The sequence below is a fragment of the Lytechinus pictus genome, chromosome 16 (genome assembly GCF_037042905.1).
Source record: "Lytechinus pictus isolate F3 Inbred chromosome 16, Lp3.0, whole genome shotgun sequence".
NCBI lineage: Eukaryota > Metazoa > Echinodermata > Echinoidea > Temnopleuroida > Toxopneustidae > Lytechinus > Lytechinus pictus.
Window position 1 is genome coordinate 27,347,650 of NC_087260.1, and position 22,861 is coordinate 27,370,510.

General features: G+C 35.5%; 1 protein-coding gene across 1 annotated transcript; it reads right to left on the reverse strand.

Annotated features, from left to right (window-relative positions):
- Nucleotides 1-10,419: 10,419 nt before the first annotated feature.
- LOC129279376 (dynein light chain Tctex-type protein 2B-like) lies at nucleotides 10,420-22,640 on the reverse strand. Its single transcript, XM_064111011.1, has 5 exons — nucleotides 21,902-22,640; nucleotides 18,638-18,771; nucleotides 17,601-17,670; nucleotides 14,821-14,884; nucleotides 10,420-12,087 (listed from the first exon to the last, which is right to left on the reverse strand). The coding sequence occupies exons 1-5, from the start codon at nucleotides 21,994-21,996 to the stop codon at nucleotides 12,040-12,042; spliced, it is 411 nt and encodes a 136-aa protein (XP_063967081.1). The 5' UTR covers nucleotides 21,997-22,640; the 3' UTR covers nucleotides 10,420-12,039.
- Nucleotides 22,641-22,861: the final 221 nt, after the last annotated feature.

Sequence of the window (22,861 nt, forward strand, 5' to 3'; positions counted from 1 at the left end):
TGTATTTTCACGATATTTTCCTGGCTTACACAGAGGCGAAAAAGATTTATGATTTATTGTATTTACTCTATTTATATCGGTTAAATAGACATGAATGTGCCCCATGTTTTGTCAGTGATTGACTTGAAACGATGGACTGCCGCAGCGGAGTGTGATACGATTGACAGTTTATCCCGCAGCAGTTCATATCAAATCAATTCATTAACACGATTGATAACTGGTATAGTTGACCCTTTTGTAGTTGACCCATAAATTTCCCCTTTATTTCTATATATTCATCCAATAATAAAAGCGCAGATCGCGGGTCAACCCCACTGATCGATCTCACTGGTCAACCCGCGGGGTGCGAAATTATTTTTCCCACCGAGTTCTGGACCAACATATGAATATTCATGACTTGCGTCTTCGGATTGAGAGTACGCATGCGCGTGGACTTGGCCTCGACCAGTGCCAGATCGTAAGCATTCACGTTGCTCAGAATGAATGAGCATCGTCAAATTACCGGTACCCTTACATAGTTACATAGGTCTTATAGGCTTAGATCTATATATATATATATATATCCAATTCTTAAACACTTAATTAACTAGCTGCCATTAATGGCAAGACATGTGCTAGGGTAGGGCTAGCTTAGGCTAGCGCATTAACTTTACCTCAAATCTGGACCTGTCTAATTAATGCCTAGTACTAATCAGTGTTGTATGGTGCCTTGATGCTCGGCCTTGGCCTTAAGGTGCCTTAATGCCTAGCTACTTTTTCAAAGCCTTGGCCTTGAGAGGGCCTTGGCCTTGAGGATTTTGAGCCTTGAAATTTTAAGGCATTTTCAAGGCATTTTGTATTTTGTACTTTCATTTGTTTTAAATAAGTAATTATGTTTCAATTGTTTTTTTTTAAATATATATTTAATAACACTAATGGTCAATACTACCAATCACCAGTAACAGTAGCAGCAGCAGTAGTAAGTGTACTAGCAGTGTCATCAATTGTAATTGTCACCATTATCATGAAATTCAAACAAAGAATACATCAGTTGTGAAAAATAGCATTATGTATTGGTAATGTGTTGTTATCATATGATGATAATGACAGTAAATAATAATGGTCATGATCAAGATAATAGTGCTTTGATGACAAGAATAATTTTTACATCTGACTGCAATTTTGACAACAATTTTCATACTTTAAACATAGCTAACTCTAAAGAACGATAACAAGGTTGATTTCTATTCCATTAGGATTTTCCTTGTATTATTTTCTTTGGCCAACAAGAATGTTTTAAGTCTTAATGATATTCTGAAAAGATTTGGTAAACTTGAACACATGCAGTCTCCAATTTTGTCATATCCAAATGGGTTATGTCAATGGCATGATGAGCCAGAAACTTTGAGGGGCCAAGCATGGCATATATAGAGCAAAATTTCTGTCAAAAAAAAGAAGAAAGCGATTGAAGCGAGCGAGTGAACAAAATTTGTCCCCCTCTTTCTATAAGAAAAGCTAATTTTGCAATAGATTGTTTAAAAAATAATATCACATTTACTCCATCTTTTCCTTTTCCTTTCCCCCCTTGTCTAAGTTTATTCTTGGTGGTGGGACTTCTTCTTCTCTCTATCTCTCTTCTAAATTTTATATTTGTTTTGGGTCAGATTGACAAAACAAAGGGGAAAAAATGTTTACTTCTTTTTAATCATATATCGTTCAACATTGAATCTCATTTCTCTACAGTTTCAAGGAAATAAACAACGTATTTGTTTTTGTGTCAATATGGTTTCAAGAAATAATAATTAACAAAAAATAATTTAATAATCAATAATTATTAATATTATCAATAAGTATTAATAATCATGTGTATTAATATTCATAATCTCATTTTGAAAATACATGTATCTGTTTGCACAAAAAAACTCATTTTGATAAATGGGTGCCTTTTTGGCGTTGACCCCCCCCCCCCCATAATAATTTTCTGCTGCCCCTGTCCCAGGGAGTGGAGAAAAACATACGTTGAGAATGCCAGGATCAGATGACCGTGGTAATAATAATTATTGCAATGTAAATCGCTTATAGAAAAATTATGGATTATGTGTACACAGGTAACTATATCATTATTTTAATATGTCTCTATCATGAAATTATTTTTGTTTTAAATGTACAAAGGTAAATTTTTTATCTCGCTCCGTCCCCTCGCTCACATACATTTTACCATGTGTGATGTCTGCCGCCTAAGTATTGTTAGTTCATTGTTCTGTATATCGTAAGTTTGAAATGCCTTGGCCTTGAGATTTTCAGGCCTTGGCCTTGGGTTTCCATGCCTTGGCCTTGGCCTTTGGTATTGAAGCCTTGGCCTTGGGTATTAAAGCCTTGGCCTTGGAGGTTTGAGCCTTGACTACAACACTTAATAGCCGACTAATGCCATGGTAAACTTCGAACTGGTTAATTCCGAACTTCACGTTTAATTAGGTTTAGACAAATATTAGCTTATTTGCCATGGTTTAATATGTCTAGTCCGTATACAAAACCAGTCCTAGATCTAAAAAAAAGACCCTTTTTTTGGGGGGGGGGGGAGGGGCTTGCCACATTTTTTCGCGGACGAAATATCCTCTAAAAAATTTGCCCCCCTTTTGGAAAATCCTAGGTATACCAGTGCGTGCATGGAACGTATTCTAACGTCATGCAGGCACAAATTAACGTCAGTGATCTTGATCCCCGGCCGTCTTCACCCAAAATTAAGGATTTCGTAGCTGAAAAATTTGACAAGAAAAAAAAAAGATCTTCACGTTCAAAAGAGGGGACATACGTCTTTTTTCGTTGCATTTTGACATTACAAATTATTAATTTGGCTTCTCAAGGGGGGGCACGTCCCCTGGATCAGTTGTGACCGATCGTCAGGGGGGCAGTCTGCCCCCCCCCCCCTTTGGTACATTAGTGGTTCCATGCTGATAGCGCGTAGATCAGAGTCTAGATCCAGAGACTAGACTAGAACTAAGATATTTGTTTTAGATCTAGGACTGGTTCTGTATACGGACTAGACATATTAAACCATGGTAAATAAGCTAATATTGGTCCAAACCTAATCAAACGTAAAGTTCGGAATTAACAAGTTCGAAGTTGACCATGGCATTAGTCGGCTATTCCTAATAGTATTAGGCATTAGACAGGTCCAGATTTGAGGTAAAGTTAATGCGCTAGCCTTAGCTAGCCCTACCCTAGCACATGTCTTGCCATTAATGGCAGCAAGTTTGATAAGTGTTTAAGAATTGGATGTATATATATATATATATAGATCTAAGCCTATAAGGCCTATGTAACTATGTAAGGGTACCGGTAATTTGACGATGCTAAATTCATTCTGAGCAACGTGAATGCTTACGATCGGCACTGGTCGAGGCCAAGTCCACGCGCATGCGTACTCTCAATCCGAAGACGCAAGTCATGAATATTCATATGTTGGTCCAGAACCCGGTGGGAAAAATAATTTCGCACCCGGCGTAGGGGCAAGAAATGAATGACTTCATGAAGTATGTTTCCTATGGGCCGGGGGGGGGGGGGGGAGAAGTTCGGCACTTAAGGAAACAAGAAGAGAAGCAATCTTATTGGAAAGAGTAATATGAGAGCAACAATTAAAAAAAAAAGTTTTATCAAAATCGTTTATGAAATAAGCGAGTTATGGACGTTTAAAAAATCTTGTTGTACTTTCTATGGGGATCCTCAAATTGGCAAACGTGCTTTAAAATGGCAGATATTGTGGATAACTCTCCATTTGTTTTGTACACAAATTTTCAGATTTCCCCCTTTATTTTACATATTTCACATTATCTCCTCCTGACCTTGACATATGTGGTGTGAATTATATTTTCTCATGACATATGTTGTGCTCAGAAGGACGCAAGATGCAATTTGAAAGATAATGAGGAAAATCTGAAAATTTGTGTACAAAACAATTAAATGGAGATTTGTCCACAAAATCAGTCATTTTGAAGCATGTTTGCCAATTTGAGGATCCCCGTAGAAAGTACAAGACTTTCAATGTCCATAACTTGCTTATTTCATTACCGATTTTGATGAAACTTTTTTAAAATTGTTCCTCTCATTTTTCTCTTTCCAATAAGATTGCTTCTCTTCTTGGGTTTTTGTTTCCTTTAAATTAATGGGAATACGAAGGCAAGAGAGCGAACCGGCCATGAGTGAAGTCCATCAAGGTCTTTTTTTCCTTTAAACATAATTATAATTGGTAATCAATATTCATATTAGTTTTGTTACAAAATATTGAAGGGGAATTGGCCGAATTGCAACCTGACCCATGTACTACAGGGCGGAAAACTTTCCCTTACATTTGATATTGTGTCCCCCTACTATTTTGAGTAGGGGGGCGCATCCCCCTGTCATCCTTGGGATTTCCGCCCATGGTATATTTCAGCTTACAACCCGTGGTACAAAGATGAAAAGTTTTGATTTGATGGTAGTTTTACTCATTTAACAATGGCGACGCGACAGTACTTTAAAACCACTTTGACTGCTGCATGGGGACTGCTGAGGTGTGATTATATAATAATGAAGTTAAAAAAAATACCCATCTGAGTCTGATTGTACAAGTAAATTAGATAACAATCTGAGCGCGGAAAATTTAAGCATCATAATTTATGATAGAAGATTATTGTCTGAAATCAACATATCTCACGTTGGTGACTAGTATTCGCAAGTAGAGCAAGTAGAGCAAGTACATTTTACTTTTCCCCATTTTTTGAATATCCCTTCTTTCCATCTCTCGCTTTTTTTTCTTTTTTAGCCAGCTTGTGAGGAGATTGGGGACTGGCAATTAAACAACCACAATAGTGAATAACTGTTAAATTTAGCCGATATTTTTTTTATATAGATAATGCGGATCTTACAAACAAACTCTATACAATCAATCATACGCCATATTCGCTTTCTAGTGCACTTTGGAGTATATAAAAGCCTAGCCTTTATGTAAAATTATGATAATAATTTATATTTATTTATATATAGGTTTCACGAAACAGCAGAGCCTCGATCGATCTTTCCATATTTAAGAAGACATTTTTATTTGGCGGATATTTCTTAACGTAATTAATTTGCCATATAAAATGCACAGAGGAGACGCTACAGAGGGGATGGGGCAAAAGTGATATGGTTTTTTATTTTTGAAGCAACAAAAGGCAGAATAAAAAAGTAAATATTTAAAGTAAAGAGAAAAAATAGATAAGTGAATAAAGAAGAGCAATAAAATGAGAGTGCTATGAGTTACCAAAATTTATTTATTTCGATGTGGGGGGGGGGGGGGTGACATAACTTTTATGTCGTCTTGGTACCCGCATCAAAATTACACGTCATTGCCCCTTGTTACATGTAATGACTTTGTAATCTCACAGCTCTCATTAGGAATACTAATAACACATTTAACCCACTTGAATTTATGTTTCGATAATGATTAATAAACCATGCACTATCACTTTCATGAAAGGCAGTTATGTCTGGAGATTATTGGTCAGACCAATGATTTATCCGCATAAACACGAATTGCAGAGCAGGTACAACATTGAAATCTATATAAAACAAAATATACCCAATCCCTATTTCAAATCATAAAACGTCCAATATCCATTTCATTAATTCTATATCCGGGTCCTGTTTCAAAAAGACTTTATACAATAATAAATGAGCTTGTCAAAATGAATGATTTCTGTAACTATAAACTGTGTTATTATGCATCTTTATGAAACGGGTTCCTGAGGAGCGAACATCGTCTGTTCCTTTGGTAACTGTCTGATAAATAAGACTTGCCGGAAAAAACCTGACAAGTCCTTTCGCAATTTGCTCCCAATTAGTATACACTCTAAATTCCAAGGATTCAAAATAAATCCAAATCGGCTGTGAATGGTGACCAGCCAAATTTTGGATTTATTTTTAAAATCTTTAGGATTAACTCTTAAATCTCAAATGATTTAAATTCAAAATTTTAGCTTTAGGTTTAAATTCTAATGGTTAAAATCTTAATATAATATTCGGCTGGTCACTGTTCACAGCCGATCTGGATTTATTTTAAATCCTTGGAATTTAGAGTGTAGATCCAATTCATTGATGACATGAAATATAGGCTACTTGAAAATTGGATATTCCATGATTGCAACCTGGATAAAAATGTTTCCCCGTGGTATATAAAACATATAAAATGATCATTAAATATTGTTAATTTTTCTCAGATATTATATTTATATGATTTAAGGAGTCTCCTCTATACCCCCCTCCTCACTCTTCTAACCCTCCGTGAAGACACGGTCGTGGACAGATTTAACCTATTATATTTACCTCGGCTGTCGTCTGAACAGGACTTAACTGACTTCTCGTTCATGTCATTGATGTATGTCTCTGATATTATTCACCTTTACGTCTGAACGGGGCACGACTATTTATATCATGTACACTTAAACTAAGAAAAAAAAGTTTGTGCCTCCTCAATTCTTTGGCGGCATTACGCTAATACATGGGCAAAAGAACAACAAGCAGGTTTATGCATGACTGATGATTGGTCATCTGTGCGTTATGGTTAAGTGTATTCTTTTCGATCATAATAACCCTGGACAGTATAATTCCTTTAACCGAAACAATTCGGTGTTACACTTTTAAAGTCTCACCGGTCAGCGGAAAAAAGGTAGATCAATGAAGCTATTGATTTCGAAAAACCATAATCGGATGTTCATATCGTCCCTATAATCCAGCCAGCAGCGACGGATGTGAACACCATTTTTAGAGGTGGGTTGTGATACCAAGCATCGGATTGAGCTGAAGTGATTTGTGATCTATTGTGTTGTTTCAATGGTTTCGTCCAAGGATTCATGTTTGCAAAGAGGATTTATACCGCGGCTTGTTGTTGCGTTGGTTGTTTTATTTTAAGCCTGGTTTTAAGCTCTACATGACAATAGGACGACTTGGATATATTTCACCGACTTTATATATACAGTTGAGAAGAGATATGTTTTGGAGTTGGAAATAAGGCACATATATAACCTTTGAATATAACCGAACATCCGAGGACCTCAGCTTGTCTTTCTATTTTTATTCATTAGAAAGTCAAAACGGGCCTAAGCTTTCGATCCTATAGCAGAATCTTTGTCGATGGCCTAAAATATTTTTATTCATGTAAGTAAACTGTTATTATCTTCTTTTACAGAATTAATTCTACAAACTGATTTGCTTTGTTTATTATTAATTTTCACATTTCACACATTAAACACAATATAACAACATGTGAATGATAACAGACACATATACTTAATAACATGACCGTAATATACTCTAGAGCTTTACCCGAATATATAAGCCACGAACATTTAGGTCTAATATAATTATATATATAGTATATGTATATTACAGTGTCTTTATTGATACATACATGCAACAACAAAGACGAAAACAAAAGTTACAACGAAGACAAAATACACTGTACCATACTTAATTCATTCCATTTCATTCATTTTCATATGTATCATCAACAATATTACAACGGTTTTACTTTATAAAATCACAACAATCAAATTAGATCTATCATGTAATCATCGGATATCAGTAGGCTATTATCAGGAAGAAAACAAGAAACTTAATCGCTGTTTTAGAACCTTATATCGTTATCATATTAAGTAAACAAAATATTATAATCAATATACATTAGTTGGAAATACACGTATAATAAGAAATAAACTCATTTTGTTCATTAATTGACAACAAGAAGTTATCCTTATCAGTTGTGGACCGTTTGAACTACATCCGTCAGTTACATGAACGAGGCACTTTCAGACTTTCCCGTCGTTAACCACTCTAATTACCAGGGATGTATGGAGGGGAACGGGGGGCCACTGATGATGGTGTGCGTGGTAAATTTAAATTGGGGTCATTCATAATCAGGGTGAACAGTCCCCAACCCGAACCCCCAGATAAAAAAAAAATCGTTTAAGGGAAAGGGGTTTTCTGCCTTTGAATCGTAAAGGGAACGTGGGCTTTATCTGATCAACGAAATAGATAATCTGCCAGCGTATAAACAAGATAAAAGAAAGAGGAAAATGTCGTAAGAATGAATGGACTTGTTAATCGACATAATATTCCTGGGAATTGGAATTACTTTTTGTTTCTATTGTATTTTACTTTAATTCTGAAGAATAGCAACCCCCTTCCAGTGGCGATTCCAGGGACGGGCGAGGCGACCCCCCCCCCCCGTGACGGCGCAAGGGGAGGAGATCTTCAATTAATAATGATAATAATAATACATAACATTTATAAGGCGCTTACTACTGGTGTTTCTAAGCGCACTGTGTTCTGTTTATGGTTAGTACTTGGGTTAAAAATAAAATAAAAGTGACAGGGGAAAATGACACAGCTAATACAACTATACTAATAATCAAAAATCAAAACTGGTGTGCACCTCCAATTGACCGACCCACAACTGTGAATCATTTATTAAACAGAAAGGTTTTGAGTAGGGTTTTGAACTGACTTACAGACTTGGCATTATGAATTATGTAAGATGGTAGCTTATATTCGAAAGGGAAGGGGCAATTGAAGAAAAAGCGCGGTCACCATATTTTGTAGAGGTTCGAGGGTCAGGAGTTAACTGCAATTCACCCTAAAAATATTGGGTAAAAATGCTCCATGAGGGTCATTATGTGTCCAACCAACTTTGGGCATTTCTTTTTGGCATTTTTATTTACCCACTGAGACGAAAATTTTGCCCATTGCTGCTTATTTTTTAACCTTACTGGACAATATACTTCCCGCATTGGGTAAAATACTGCCCCAAATTGGTTGGGCACCCCGTTGGACACATAATTACCCTCGTGCTGGTTAAAATTTTACCAAATATTTTTACAGTGAACAGCTGGTGAAAAAAAAAATATGTTGATATGGTCTATAGCGTGAATGTTTTTCTTCTTCCGGAGATGTTCTTTAAATGAGCAAGAACAGTTGTCTGACGGTAATCATGAACACAGATGCATAAAAACAGCAGAACTATATAGGCGAAGTCCCTTTGACAAGATCAGTTCAGTATTTTCCATCAGAGCACTTGAATCGCAAATATACAGTGTTTAGATTCGCGTAAGAATATGATTTCGAATTATTACCGACCACAAATTACTCGGGGGGAACAAAAATCTGTTCATCACTTAAAAAAAAAACAACAACAACCGAGGCACTTTATCATATATCAGCAATGCATTGATTGATTTACAATTTGTTGGTACAATCAATTGATTAATCAAAGAACCAAAATGAGATAAATTGATAATCATACAAGATTTTAGCAAACAACTCTCAGTAAATAGCTTCAATAATAATTATAAAACAAATCAATATAAACAGATATTTTAACAATCAATCAATCGATCAATCAATCAATCAACCAATCAATCAATCAATCAATCAATCAATCAATCAATCAATCAATCAATCAATCAATCAATCAATCAATCAATCAATCAATCAATCAATCAATCAATCAATCAATCAATCAATCAATCAATCAATCAGTCAATCAACCAACCAACCAACCAACCAAAGAAATAAGGTATTGCCCAAATGAATTATTCTGGACAAAAACAATATCTAAAAACAGTCTCTACTAATCTCCATTTCATTCACTTCACTTTCTATTCACTCTCACTCCATCACCTCAAATTCATTAAAACCGTTTGTAACAGTTATTTGCCACCAGGTCCACACCCACTTGGTCTACCTTCTGCTGGGTCGCATCTCACATGGTCTAATCCTAGTTCGCCTAAAACCAGTTCATCAACTACTTGGTTTACTAGTCATTGCCACTGGACTCGTGTACCATTTGTCTAATTTTCAGTTGGCCTACCCATTTCTTCCAATATCTTCTTGGTCAAACATCACTAAGGGCCTTTTCACACGTGAATCTTGAATCATTATTGTAATGATGATTGCAATTTGTCTTTAGAATCATCGGACCTTTCACACGGAAAATTCGTAGCGTAATTTTGTGTGAATCTTAAGTGGAATTCACCTCCGGAATAGAATTTGAATTCGTGATTGTGATTAGCGTTCGTGATTCTAGTTTGGTTTCACACATGCTAAAAATTAGTCAATAGCCTTATTTTTCTCTGGAATCATTATTTAAATTACGATTTTTTTACCGTGTGAAAGGGTGGTTAGTCTACATAATAATACAAACTGTTTATAATACACATATGCAAATGAAATGAAAATTAGACCATCTGGCATTAGACTAAATAGAAGTGGTAAATGGACCAGAGCTAATAGGCCAAACGGGCTAGCTTAGCCATGGTGGTGTTTGAATATGATCTGATAATTAGACCAAGTAGATACAAACCATGGCAACAACCATGTACACCTGTACAAGCGATACCTCCATGAAACAACATAATACAGACAGTGTTTACTTCTGAACATAGATTGGCCTGTAGCAATGGAACCTTTTAATTACAAGAAAAATGTACAGGTGTCAATCATCTGACTTTATTATATGTACATAATGAACATATATATCATACAAGCAAACATAAAGAGGGGGGGGGGTGTACCTGCATAATTGTGGATTGGCATAAGGAATTCACCATACATGTGAAATGGGAGCTATACTTTAGAATAAAAGATTGTGACCAAATAAAGAGAGAGAGAGGGGGGGGGGTAGCTGTAGGATATCAAATCACATGTTAATACACTGACCAACCAGTAGATTAAAGGACATGTCCAGCCGTATCATGGCACAAGGGAGGGCCCATTATGATCAGACTAATCCTGTATTAACTAAATGGGATTGACCTAGATTATCTTTAATTTACAGGTCAAGGTAACTTTTTGTTTTTGTTTCTAAGTCTTATAATATTCAGTGTCTGTTTCTTAACAGTTGAAAAACAGGATGATCTCACAGGATATTATAGTACGGCTGCTATCGACTTAAATCTACACTGAAGGCATTCATCTTCACCTGATCAGAAATGAAAAAAAAAAAAAAAAAGACATGTACTGAAGTCAATGCATCAACAAGCAATGCATGAATAAAGCATATAATAAAAAGACATTTTCAAGTTCAGAGTGCATGAATTATGCAATATATCAGTGAATATGATATTAAGGACAAATCATGATAAGTAATTTTTTTGTAGTTACTATATATGGCACTGCCTTCTATTCCTTGGTGTTTATTGGGGTTGCTTTTTTACAGAAAGAGATAAGAAAAATGTGGTGCTCAAGTGTGACATATTCCCACTTTGATAGTTTCTATAAACAATTCAACAATATGCAAAATAATATAGGCTGTCATATTTACATTCAATATGAAACTAATAATTCATTTCCTCTCTGAATGGTCATTAGATTTGAGCATAAGTACACGACACATCTACTCACACTCAGATTCAGTAAGCCTCCTAATTCTGTAATAAATAATAGAGAAACTCTCTACTTTTGATATGAAGTCAAGGAGGGGGGGGGGGGTGGGTATCTCATGTTACATATGAATTCTTGTACATGTATATGATGTGTTATGTGCAATTTCCAACATGTCAGTAATTTTACCCTAAATAATAATTTGATTTCTATTAATTCTAAATATATTTTTAACAAATACTTTACATCTTAACCAACATAATGTTACTTGATTAATTTCAGGTAACAAAAAGGATGAAAGACATTTTGAAATTGAGGTTGTCACTTATCTAGACCATTAGAGCGTTAGAACAGAAGAACCAGAAATTAAAAGTATAAACAAAAATTGAATTTTTAAAAGATCCTTCAATATCATCCAATATATTTACTTAAAACAGAAATAAGAAGTTCCTGTGTCATTCAGAATTCTCAGAATCAGAATAACAATTTTCTCTTTCTCTTTGTTTCAAAAATAGAGTTCTCCGACAAGTCTCAAAATCCAAAGTTGGAAGAAGAATACATGAACTGAATTCAGGAAGTTGGCCTTCTCACTGGTCTTGGAACTAGAAAGACTGTGTCCCTGGTTGAGACCCGGTATCTCTCTCTAAAGTCCTATCGTTCACCAGTCTAGTAGTAGAAGACTCCAAATGCAGCCGCCACACAAAACAGAGAATCCTGAGGAGATGGGGGAGGAGAAGATAAAAATGAAGAAAAAAGGAAAGAAGCTCAGGTTAAAGAAGAAGCTTGGCCGGAATAAGAAGAAACATCGTCATGGCAACCAAAGCGAGATGGAGTTTGTACATCTGGAAAAGCCAACAGAGCCCAAAGGTAGGTCTGTATGACAATTCTAAGGAACATTCAGTATGCTATCCAGAGTTCACTCTATCACAGCATTTACAAATGATAAGCATCAAATTACATAATAATAAGCATTTATATAGCGCCATCTATCTAGAAATATTCTATTCCGAGGCACGTTGTTATCATTATTATTACCCCAGCTTTAGCCCGAGCTGCCTTTCAGCACTCAAGCATTCAAGGAATTAATCCTGCTGGGTACCCATTCACTTCACCTGGGTTGATCGAGTGCAGCACAATGTGGATAAATTTCTTGCTGAAGGAAATTACGTCATGGCTGGGATTCAAACCCACGACCCTCTGTTTCGAAGTCAGAAGACTAATCCACTGGGCCACAACGCTCCACACAAGTGATAAGCATCAAATTACATAATTAAAATACAAATACTTTTACAAACAGAGATCAAGAAAAAGGAAATGCCAAATCTGAAGAGTTGAGATTTTAGGAGTTTCTTGAATTGATCTGTAAAGTTTGATGATGAGATTAATGAAAAGGTAAAAAAAAAATTGAAGTAGAGTCGGTGAACTTCAAGGGGCTTTATATTTTGTTACCAATATACATGTACATGTACAGTATGCCATAGGGCCTATATATATAGAAAAAAAACACTGATACAAATACAACGCATCAGGTGTTGCTGGGCAACAAAGATAAACAAGCCCATTATTATCCTAAACTTCAGTTAACCTTGTTTATCTTTGAGTTCTATCATTATATACCTAACAGCAGTTTACTACATGTAATCTATCCTTTCTCAGGAACATACCCCTCTTCTATTAATTTACACATAGTTGTACAAGTAGTAGATATCTGGAATAGCCTACTGTACTGAATAAAAACAATGTCTTGATATATCAAATCAATTTTCCTCTCTTTTGTCATAATATATCTTTCAAAGTATATGCAATAGAAGGGAATCCAAAAACAGAAATTAAGATTGAGATTGAAATCCTGTGTTTGATTTATTTCATAAACAAGGCAATAATAGGGAAAACTGCCAATTCAAAGAGCAATTGGTAAAAAAACTTAAAAAATAAATGAATATCACATCTATTGCTTTCGTATCCCCAATAGAAAAACCTGACGGCTGTTTTATCCAAGAATATCCATGACTTTATAATGAATGAAATATGAGGTGCTTATATGAGCCCAAAATAACGTATACCCAGTTGTTGTGTGTCCGGACAATAAATTTTTTAACACTCTGACAGACATTTGCCAATTTTGAAAAAGTAACAGCAAAGTTTCATTAAATTTTAGTACAAAGTGTTAGACAATAATATAGAGAACAAAATTAAAGAATATTATAACTATTGAATTAATATTTTTTGTGTATCCCAAAGACAAAAGAGAAGGCTTCAAAATATTTAAGTGTCCAGACACTTTTGGAGAAATACAGCATGCATATGCAAATGAGGACTTTTTTTTTGCTTGTCAAATTTTTCCCTGAAACAAATTATGACCTCCATTTTGTAGTGGATTTTTTTTTGTTTTTTTTTTTGCTTGTCAAATTTTCAATGTAAAAAAAGCACCCCCTTTGGAAAATCCTGCATCCACCCCTACCCCATTGTACATTACTTCGAATAAAAAGTTTTTACAATAAATGTAATGGAATTGAAATTCATTAAAAGACTGCCATGGCTTGCCATAAGCCAATCATTTGTAAAATCATGTATAACTTTACAAACTTTATGAAATGGTCCCATGGCTTTAGGAGATCACAATACAAAACAAAAAACAAAGATGAAATTTTATGCTATATACATCGGTCCTACTTTGTATGTGTAAAATATGATAGTACCTATACATACAAAACTTCCCACCCCTATATAGCCTTCATAAAATTCCATTTCCTTTTATTGAAATTCTAGTTTAGGTATGACTCACAGAATAATTGTTATAAACTCTCCAGGAATGGACAATTGTTCTTGATTTTTTTGTCCTCCTTACTCCTTTTGAAGGTCTTTTGTTTACAATATATTCAAAGTGCAAGGATGCAGTCAAGAACGTTACTAAAGCTGCTTACTGACCTACACAAGAACTGAAAATACCTGGCATTTTCTACTTGGAATATTTTCCCTCCCCATATTACCCGATCAGAAAATACCAGGCAATCTTGCAGAGTGAACATAAATAATATCACTGCAATAATATTGACTTGAAAAGTGATTTTAAATCATGTGTCTTGTCTTCTACATGCTCATAACTTTTGAAAAATTCACCTGAAGAATACTTGTGTGTTAGTGACCGGGTATCCGGGGGGCACTCAGTATATAATGCGTGGTGGGTATGTGCCACGAAGAGGACCCCCATTTTTACACTCAAATATAGCAGTACTATATCCATCTTTATAACAACACTATATTCTGTTCAATGCTACAAAATATTGTTCAAATCAACTTGTTTGGGTGCACTTTGCCTTTTCTGGCCATTCTCCTACGTTGATTAAATGTCCATGGCACTCATGGAGGTCAACCAAGCCCAACCCCCCAAAAAAAAAACCAACACAAAAATAATAAAAAGTAATAATAAAAGAGCTACTGACTTACACTCATATATATATCCTGCGCATAGTTATCAGTATCAGAGTCCCAGAAACATCTACAGCCCATCCTAAAAATGAAAAGTACAACAAAGAACATAAGTATTCAAATAACCAGTGAAAAAATAGGGAGGTTAGAGAATTGGGAGTTAGTAGTGCTTTGCAACTAGAAAAGGCGCTCAGTTACATATGAAGTTGTTTAATATTATTATTATTATCGTTATAGGAATTTAAAAGAGGTGTGCCGAAACTTTCATGGAATATTCATGTAAACTATTCAGAATTTTCAGAATACTTAAAGATTTAATTTTTTGTATTTAATTTCATCATTCATTATTGAAACCTTCTTTTACTTGTCATCATGAGATGGCTATTTCATGTTATTCTGTCTGTACTTTCAGTTTGGTAACTTCCTCCGGGTCGTCAAGGAGATGCTTCAAATGCAATAGAATAAATAGGGGAATGTATTTTTTGAGGGAAATTGACCACTTTTGTGACGTCAAGGCACCAGTTTATAATGACAGGAAGAATGGAGAAAATAGGAAGTGGTGGGACTCTGGTATAATATTTGGATTAGGTCCCTAGCAAGTCAGACACTCAGTATACATGTACAAATGGAAATATAGACTGAACAGGTTAAAATACTAAGATACTGAAACGAAATTACAAAAAAGCTGATTGATTAATTAATAGAAATATGAATGAATGGATGAAAAATGACACAATCATGGGAAGAAATGATGGATATCATAAGTAAATTGAAAAATACATTACTTAATTACATTTTATAAACATTAATAAATCTACTAAAATTGTAAGTAGTACACATATACTTGTTTGAAATCTGGAACATTAAAGCGAATTAGTTAACTGTGACTGTACTGTTCAGATGTACGTATGCAATGCTATTCATTAGTTTAGGGCGATAAATCCCAATAACTGGTCTATGAGTATCTTTTAAAGCAGGCCTACAACACACAGTGCTATATGTACATGTTTCATGAAAGGCCTGTGTCTTTGACTATACTAACCACTGGCAAATTCAGTGAAATCCTCAGTATTCATTGGCTAAGAAGCTATGGTATGTCTCTCTGATGACTGGACTGTATTAAACTAATGAATGATGTGTCAGTGATGACTGTCTACATGGAACGGTGTCATGGGAAGCAATTCATTAATAAAAAAAAGGTCTGCAAATTAAGTACCAGACTTGTAATCTTTCTAATGGGATTGAAATTTAATATCGTCTATGATAATGGGTGAAAGAGCTTTTGTAATCAATTTCAATCAGTTCAACTCATTCAAAGGTAAAAGGTTTCTTTATTACTACATTATATGAATATTACTAGTATGTCCCCCTAAGCTATGTGTTATTTAAGAAAAGCAACAGTAGGCCTACTACCATCTCAAAAAACCACCTACATGTAAATTTTCGGCAGTAATGAATATAGCACCCTCTGTTGTTCATTTCCTTACGATAGTGACAGTAGTTTTTACAGTCCACCTCTGACAGCAAGATATTACAAGGAAAATTATCCTTGCCATTTATGGCAATTCCATGCTTTTGTTTTTCTCTCTTTACTTTTTTTGGTAATTTTTGTGTCCCGTATGACATGATACTTTTTGTAAAGGATATGTAATCAAGTCAGGTTAAGTCTTGATTATTGTTCTCCTTAATAGGCCTATTATTTGAGAATCCCCATCAATCAAGAAAATACTAGTATTCTTATTTTTATGTCAAAAAGATATAAAATGTTGTCAAAATGTCAACACAGCATAGATCCACCCGATATCAGAGTTTTAATTTCAGTTATCGTAATTTTGTATTCATAAATTTGTTTATTGACTCATTCATTTATGAATTATTATCTTTATTTGTTAATCAATGTTAATTCATTCATTCATTTTTAGATATTTATTTATTTTTCAGTTATTTTTTTTTTGGAGGGGGGATAAGTAATGATAGATGTTAATTTGCAGCTTTATTCATAATTAACGTAACATCCTGGTATCAAGGGCTGAATCAATACTTTACATTAAAAAAAATACAAAATGTTATCTTAAAGGATTGATGTCGATTGTGGTCAAATAATTTGTTGATAGCTGAATATATGTAAAAGGGCATCAAGCTGAATTTCTTGTATAACAGCAAATTATACCAAACATCAATGGAATAACACCATGTACCTTGACTGTTAATGTATCTATTAGCATGTTCTGAAAGTGACTTTAACACAAACTTTGACGCAAAGGAGTGTACTATGCATATAAAAATTTGGTTGAAATTGCAATTTCTCCCATTTCTAATTGGAGAGCAGTGGTGAAAAACAAACTTTATCTTCACCTGTTGATTTGATTGCAGTCTGATACACATTTCCCAGACATTGGCCTGAGTTTTCTCAGGCAAAGAGCTATTGAGTGGATCAAGAATTATATATCATATCACTGAACTTTTGATGTACCTTTTTTCTATGTAGCAAGAAGATGGGGTCATTGGTGTAAGTTTCTAATGCCTCTGCACTTTTAAAGGGTATTCATCACAGCTGTTGTTGCTCCTATACCATTCAAATGAAAGTCCGTTGACTTTCTCTAATTGAGACTTCAATAAAAACAAATGCAATTCTTCTAGATGAACAATCATTTATGTTCTCTTTGTCTCATCTTGGCATGACTAATTTTTTTTTTCAGGATAAAGTGGCAAGATCTAAGGTAGGCGAAGTAAGGAATATTTAAAGAGTAAAGTGATTGACCCTGTCTACATGGATTAGGGTTCTATATAGTACTTACTTGACTCCTTCGCCTCTCTGTTCACCTATCACGACTTGGATGATAAACTTGTAGCGATCTAATTCTAATTCTGCAAAGGAAAAAAGGAAAAGATATATCAATTTTTAAGCTCTTTAAAAACCAAACAACACATATATTCAACAAATTTGGGCTAGAGTATAATTACCAACCCTAAAAAAAAAAGAAGATTAATCCAGCATTCCATTCGTCAATAAAATGGGACATTAAAGAAATAAAGGATACATGTACACCATGGTGCTCTTGCGAAACCCAAGGAGCCCTACTCAGTTACTTTCACGTAAAAAAAAACCTTTTAATTTATGAGTGCAAAGATATTGTATCAAGTAACTTCACAGTGAATATACAGTTTATTATTTATCATTCATACAAATATTTTCAAATCTTTAACATTTTTGGTGAATAAGATTGCATATTTGATCTGTAAAATAAATCAGAAAAAAAATTGGTGAAACCAGCAGGATTTGAACATGTCATATTTTGCTAGCCTGGCAGCAACTCTATCACCAGGCCAATACTGGCCCATAACACTTTGAAAACAATCACCTAGAAGCCGCATGGATTTTGCTCCGACTTTTGAATATTCATTGGTCACCATGGATAGTAGAATATATGTAGGCCTACATCAATACAATACATAAGAAATGAATTTCCTCATGGTCCTAACACTTGAGGACCATAATTTGAATATAGTACAATGACATGAGATGTCTACAAATCACACAACACATGTTTTTGTGTGTGATTGGTTTGTATACTTGTAAAGGGATAGGACTATCAACAGGGTTTACATGTACATGTAGCTCAGATTTGAGATCTTCCTACATGTATACTCCCCCCACACCCTGAAAACAGTCCATAAACTTGAACACATTTGAATTTCATAATTTATCATTGTGGGACACATATATGAATGGTGAAAAAAGAGTGATATTCTCTTCCCGATTATTTGGGAGTTACGTGATCAATTTCATGGACTGGTTTGTTTTCCCAGTCTTGGTAGGAACACCTCAAAGTACCTTTTAATCTCTCCTTAATCTTCTCACTGATCAGCTTACACCAAGCTGTTGTTTCCTCGGCACTGTACTGCTTATCTGACAGCTCCTCATTAAGCACTGTGTGGATGACTGACTTGACTGTTGCAGGCCGAAATCTACATGTATGGAAATAAAAGAGTCAATCATGATAATAGCAAATGAAATCAATGATTTATCTTCTCCAGTCTCCTCCCCCTTCTTCCTTGCCATTGCGTGTCAAAAGAATTGATGTTAATGATTGTGATCATTGTGATGAAGGATCTTGATGGTCACACCTGTCTTTATGACAAACTGTGGAACCTTACAGGTGGTAATAGTAGCATTGCAAGTTAAGGGGGTCATTCAGACTTATTTTACTTTTTATAAAACATTTGAAATGCGAATGACAGTGGGTACTATGAGCCTCATTCTATAGGCCTACTGCTACATGTACTTATTTATTCATTGTCTAATTTATTGAATGTCAAATATTTATATATTCTTCTTTTTGAACATGTGCACATGTTGGTATCAATTTATGCATGAAGCATTTTCAATTATTTGATGCAAGATAAAAAGAACAATGTAACAGTTAGACCTCTAGATAAAAATACCTTGGTCAAGGGCCGTGCCAGGAATTAACTGTTTTATTATGGTGTCTAGTCGGGCACAAAAAGCCACAAGTTAGACCACTCGGCCATAGACCTTATCGCAAATAGATTCACGCAAAGGATCATGGGATCGCAAAGGGAGCAATATAGCGCCGCTGTTGTCCGGATGCGACCATGCGAGCGCAAGCAGCTGACAATAAAGTGTACGATTTCCATAGTGTATCAAAATACGCTCGACGCCGGCAGCCAACATTTTGCTAACTTCCAGTAAACGCCTCGTCATATTTGTTCCAGAGTCTAACATCACTTTTCTTCTTAATCATGGGTGGCAGAGATAGATGTGCTGTATATAGCTGCAAGAATTACCACAGATTTTATGAAGACAAGTGCAATTTTCTTTCATTTTCGCGCACTGTCTGTGCGTATTTTGAGCTGTGCAGCTGCTGTGCAAAGTGTGCTTGTATGCACGGACAGCGGGCATGCACTCTCGGCCCAGGGGTACGTCGGCGAGGCAGTGGAGGAAACTGGTCCCGGAATTCCAAGCAATAATAAAATGATGATCAATAAAACAAACTCTGCAGTAGATTTGATTACTTTAGTCTAGTTATATATTTTTTTGTAATATCAATCGATAGTCAAGAATACATGTTTCATAAATAATTATCTCAATCATGATTTTATTCAGAGTAGGCCAATAAACCGAGCTGTGTTTTCTTTTTCTCTCCACAGATAGGCTACATAATATTATTGCATATTATTCAGGATCGTGGTCGGACATTCTGAAGTTTTATTATTGGCATGCATAGACAAAATAATGAATGAAATAGAAAAAAATGAGAATAGATGAAAGTATATTGAGAGAAAATAAGCTAAAAAAAGAAAAAAAATTAATGAGGAAGGTGATTTGTAAGAGAAGTGACTGAATGCGATGAAATTAATTGAAGATGTAAATGTTGAAATAAGATTTTTTATCAAAAGAATGGAATATATATCATCTATATGAATTAATTATAAAATAGCTGTATTATTTTAAGCATCGCGATTGGTCAATACGCGTCACATGACATCCAACTTTTTTTGTGCACTGCACGGTAGTGCAAAAGGTGTGCAACGAAAATTGACATTGCACGCTCGAGCAAACCAGTGCGGTAGAAGTCCAACAAAACTGTACTGTAACTTTTTAAAAAATTGTTTCTGTGTTGCTATTTTATAAAACAAATAATGCACTTGCTCTGTCGTGCGTAAAAGTAAATGCAGAGAAAGCTCGGTTTCTTCAGATGGAGCACACTGGGCACTCGCCGCAAGCGGCTCGTGCACAGTGCGACTCCTATCTAAAGAAACCTCGCGTGCTCTGCATTTCCACTAACGCACTCGGCTGCATGCATTATTTGTATAATATCCATCATCTGCTAAGTTTCAGACAAAATAAAATTACAGAGATTGGAGGAATAGGGCCTATACGGGATCATAAAATGTTTTAAATTGAGGGATTTATTCATCTTTATTCTGCATACTGTCATAGGCCTATTATTTTGTATGTCCTTAATATTATGTATATGTATACATAAATATATATATATATATACACTAGCTTATTTTGGGCTTTAGATTTGTCTCATGCACCAGAACTTGTATGATCAAACTAAACAGCCCGAGTTGCAAAAAAGGACTATATTTCCCCCAAAATAACAAAAACTAGCTAAATTTATATGGAGATATATATATGGTCTACATTATGATTCTCATGAATATTCTTTAATGGAAAAATATGCTATCTAATTCGGATCGCCAACGTGCTCTTTTCTAAAGTCGATCGGCATTGACCCGCAATCACCGTCTCACTTTTCCCACAAAATCTTCCCAAGTTTAGCCCCAGAAAACTTCGAAAATACGGTGAATATTGAGTTCATACTTTCACTGGGCAATCATGATACAAAGATTGTTCTATAAATCCACATTAAAGTATCCAAAATAATATAAATACGAAGAAATCAGACTTAAAAAAAAGCCTGGATTTTGAGTGACACTACACAAAACATATGGCGTTGTATGGCTTCCCGAAAGCCGATTCCGCATCCCGTGATCCTCTGCGATGACAGACGCTATTTGCGATAAGGTCTATACCATGGGTTGGCACCTCGCCGTTAAGGAATAAATGACAATCTACTGATGACGACAAGTCACGACATTAATGTAAGATGTAGACTAGGCTATATCTATATGGTAAAGATTTGCAGGGGTAACCTTTCCTTTTTTTATTTAACAATTTGAAATAGTATGAAGATAAGGATGAACACCTGCGTTAGCCGCCCCCCCCTGCAAGGGTTCATTACATGCCGCCACGCACAGAATTTAGAAGTCGGGTGTTTTGGACGCGACGCCATAAGTCATCATGATCATGGACATGGAAGCTGGAGGCGCAGCACGCGCGACCCGCTATAGTTAGAAATCCACTGCCAAACGCGGTTCTTTGTGCGAGGTTAGTATAGTATACTAACCTCGCACAAAGAACCGCACTAACTTAGTGTGAGTGCTACCCCCCCCCCCCCCGGCCTCAGAATCTCACATTATTCATATGTCACAATGCAAAAGTCCACTACCAAGTCACATGAGAATGAATAGATGGGACTGGATCAGATTTCTAACTTGAGCTTACTTCTTAAGAAAATTGGGGCGGATCGTGTAGGTATTCGAAGCCACAGTTTCATCCTCGACCGGTTCTTTAGCTGTACTTTCTTCCACTTCTGTCATGTTGATAAACTGATCACTGGCACTGTAGAAATTTGATGTTTGATGAACGTTGAAAATAAAAATTCTGCTCGAATCAGAACGAGAGCTCGTAACCCATGTCAACAATGAAACCTAACGACGGGTTTCGCCCCATTAAAGTCCAGTTTAACCTATTACAAATAGAAAATAAATCAGCCAAATGATATTTAGTGGTTCAAAGCTCACGGATATTTTAACAAATTTCGTCAGGTCTGTCAAAATGTGGAAAAATAGGTGAAAAACAAACAGATTTGATGTCTCATGTCCGACAAATTTTCACTCGGCTCAGCTCAGAGGATCTAGGAATTCTTGGCTGGAATAAAGTGTTTTTGACAATAGATGGCAGCATAGCAGAATTGCGATCAGCTGAATTGGTTTGTTTTTGGAATTAATTACCGATGGGAAACGAGAGATGACATGGAAGGCATGCTACATCTGGAACCAAAATATCGGATAGAGAAAGGATGTCATTAGTCTTTGACTGTTCTGCCATCGCCCACAGTGTTTAAAGATGTCGTCGAAATAATTATTTGGATTAAATATTGGCACGATCTGTGTAAAAAGACCAGCTAGCTTAGTCCGTGTCTGTCGAGACCGACCGGGTGGAGGTCAACTTGGGTCTGTGCATTGCACGTTGCAGGTGGTTTAGCGGACATGTCTTCCTCCACTGCCAGTTCGGATACAGAGGGATGCGGTAAGCATTATTTTTCTCCTGGTACTACAAAAAGTCGATTAGCTTTTTAGAAATGAAAAAAAAAAAATTACCGAAGTTGTGACTGAAAATTACAATGCTTTTCTCCCTATACCAGCTGATGAGGAGGTGGAGGAGGAGTGAGAATTTAGGAAA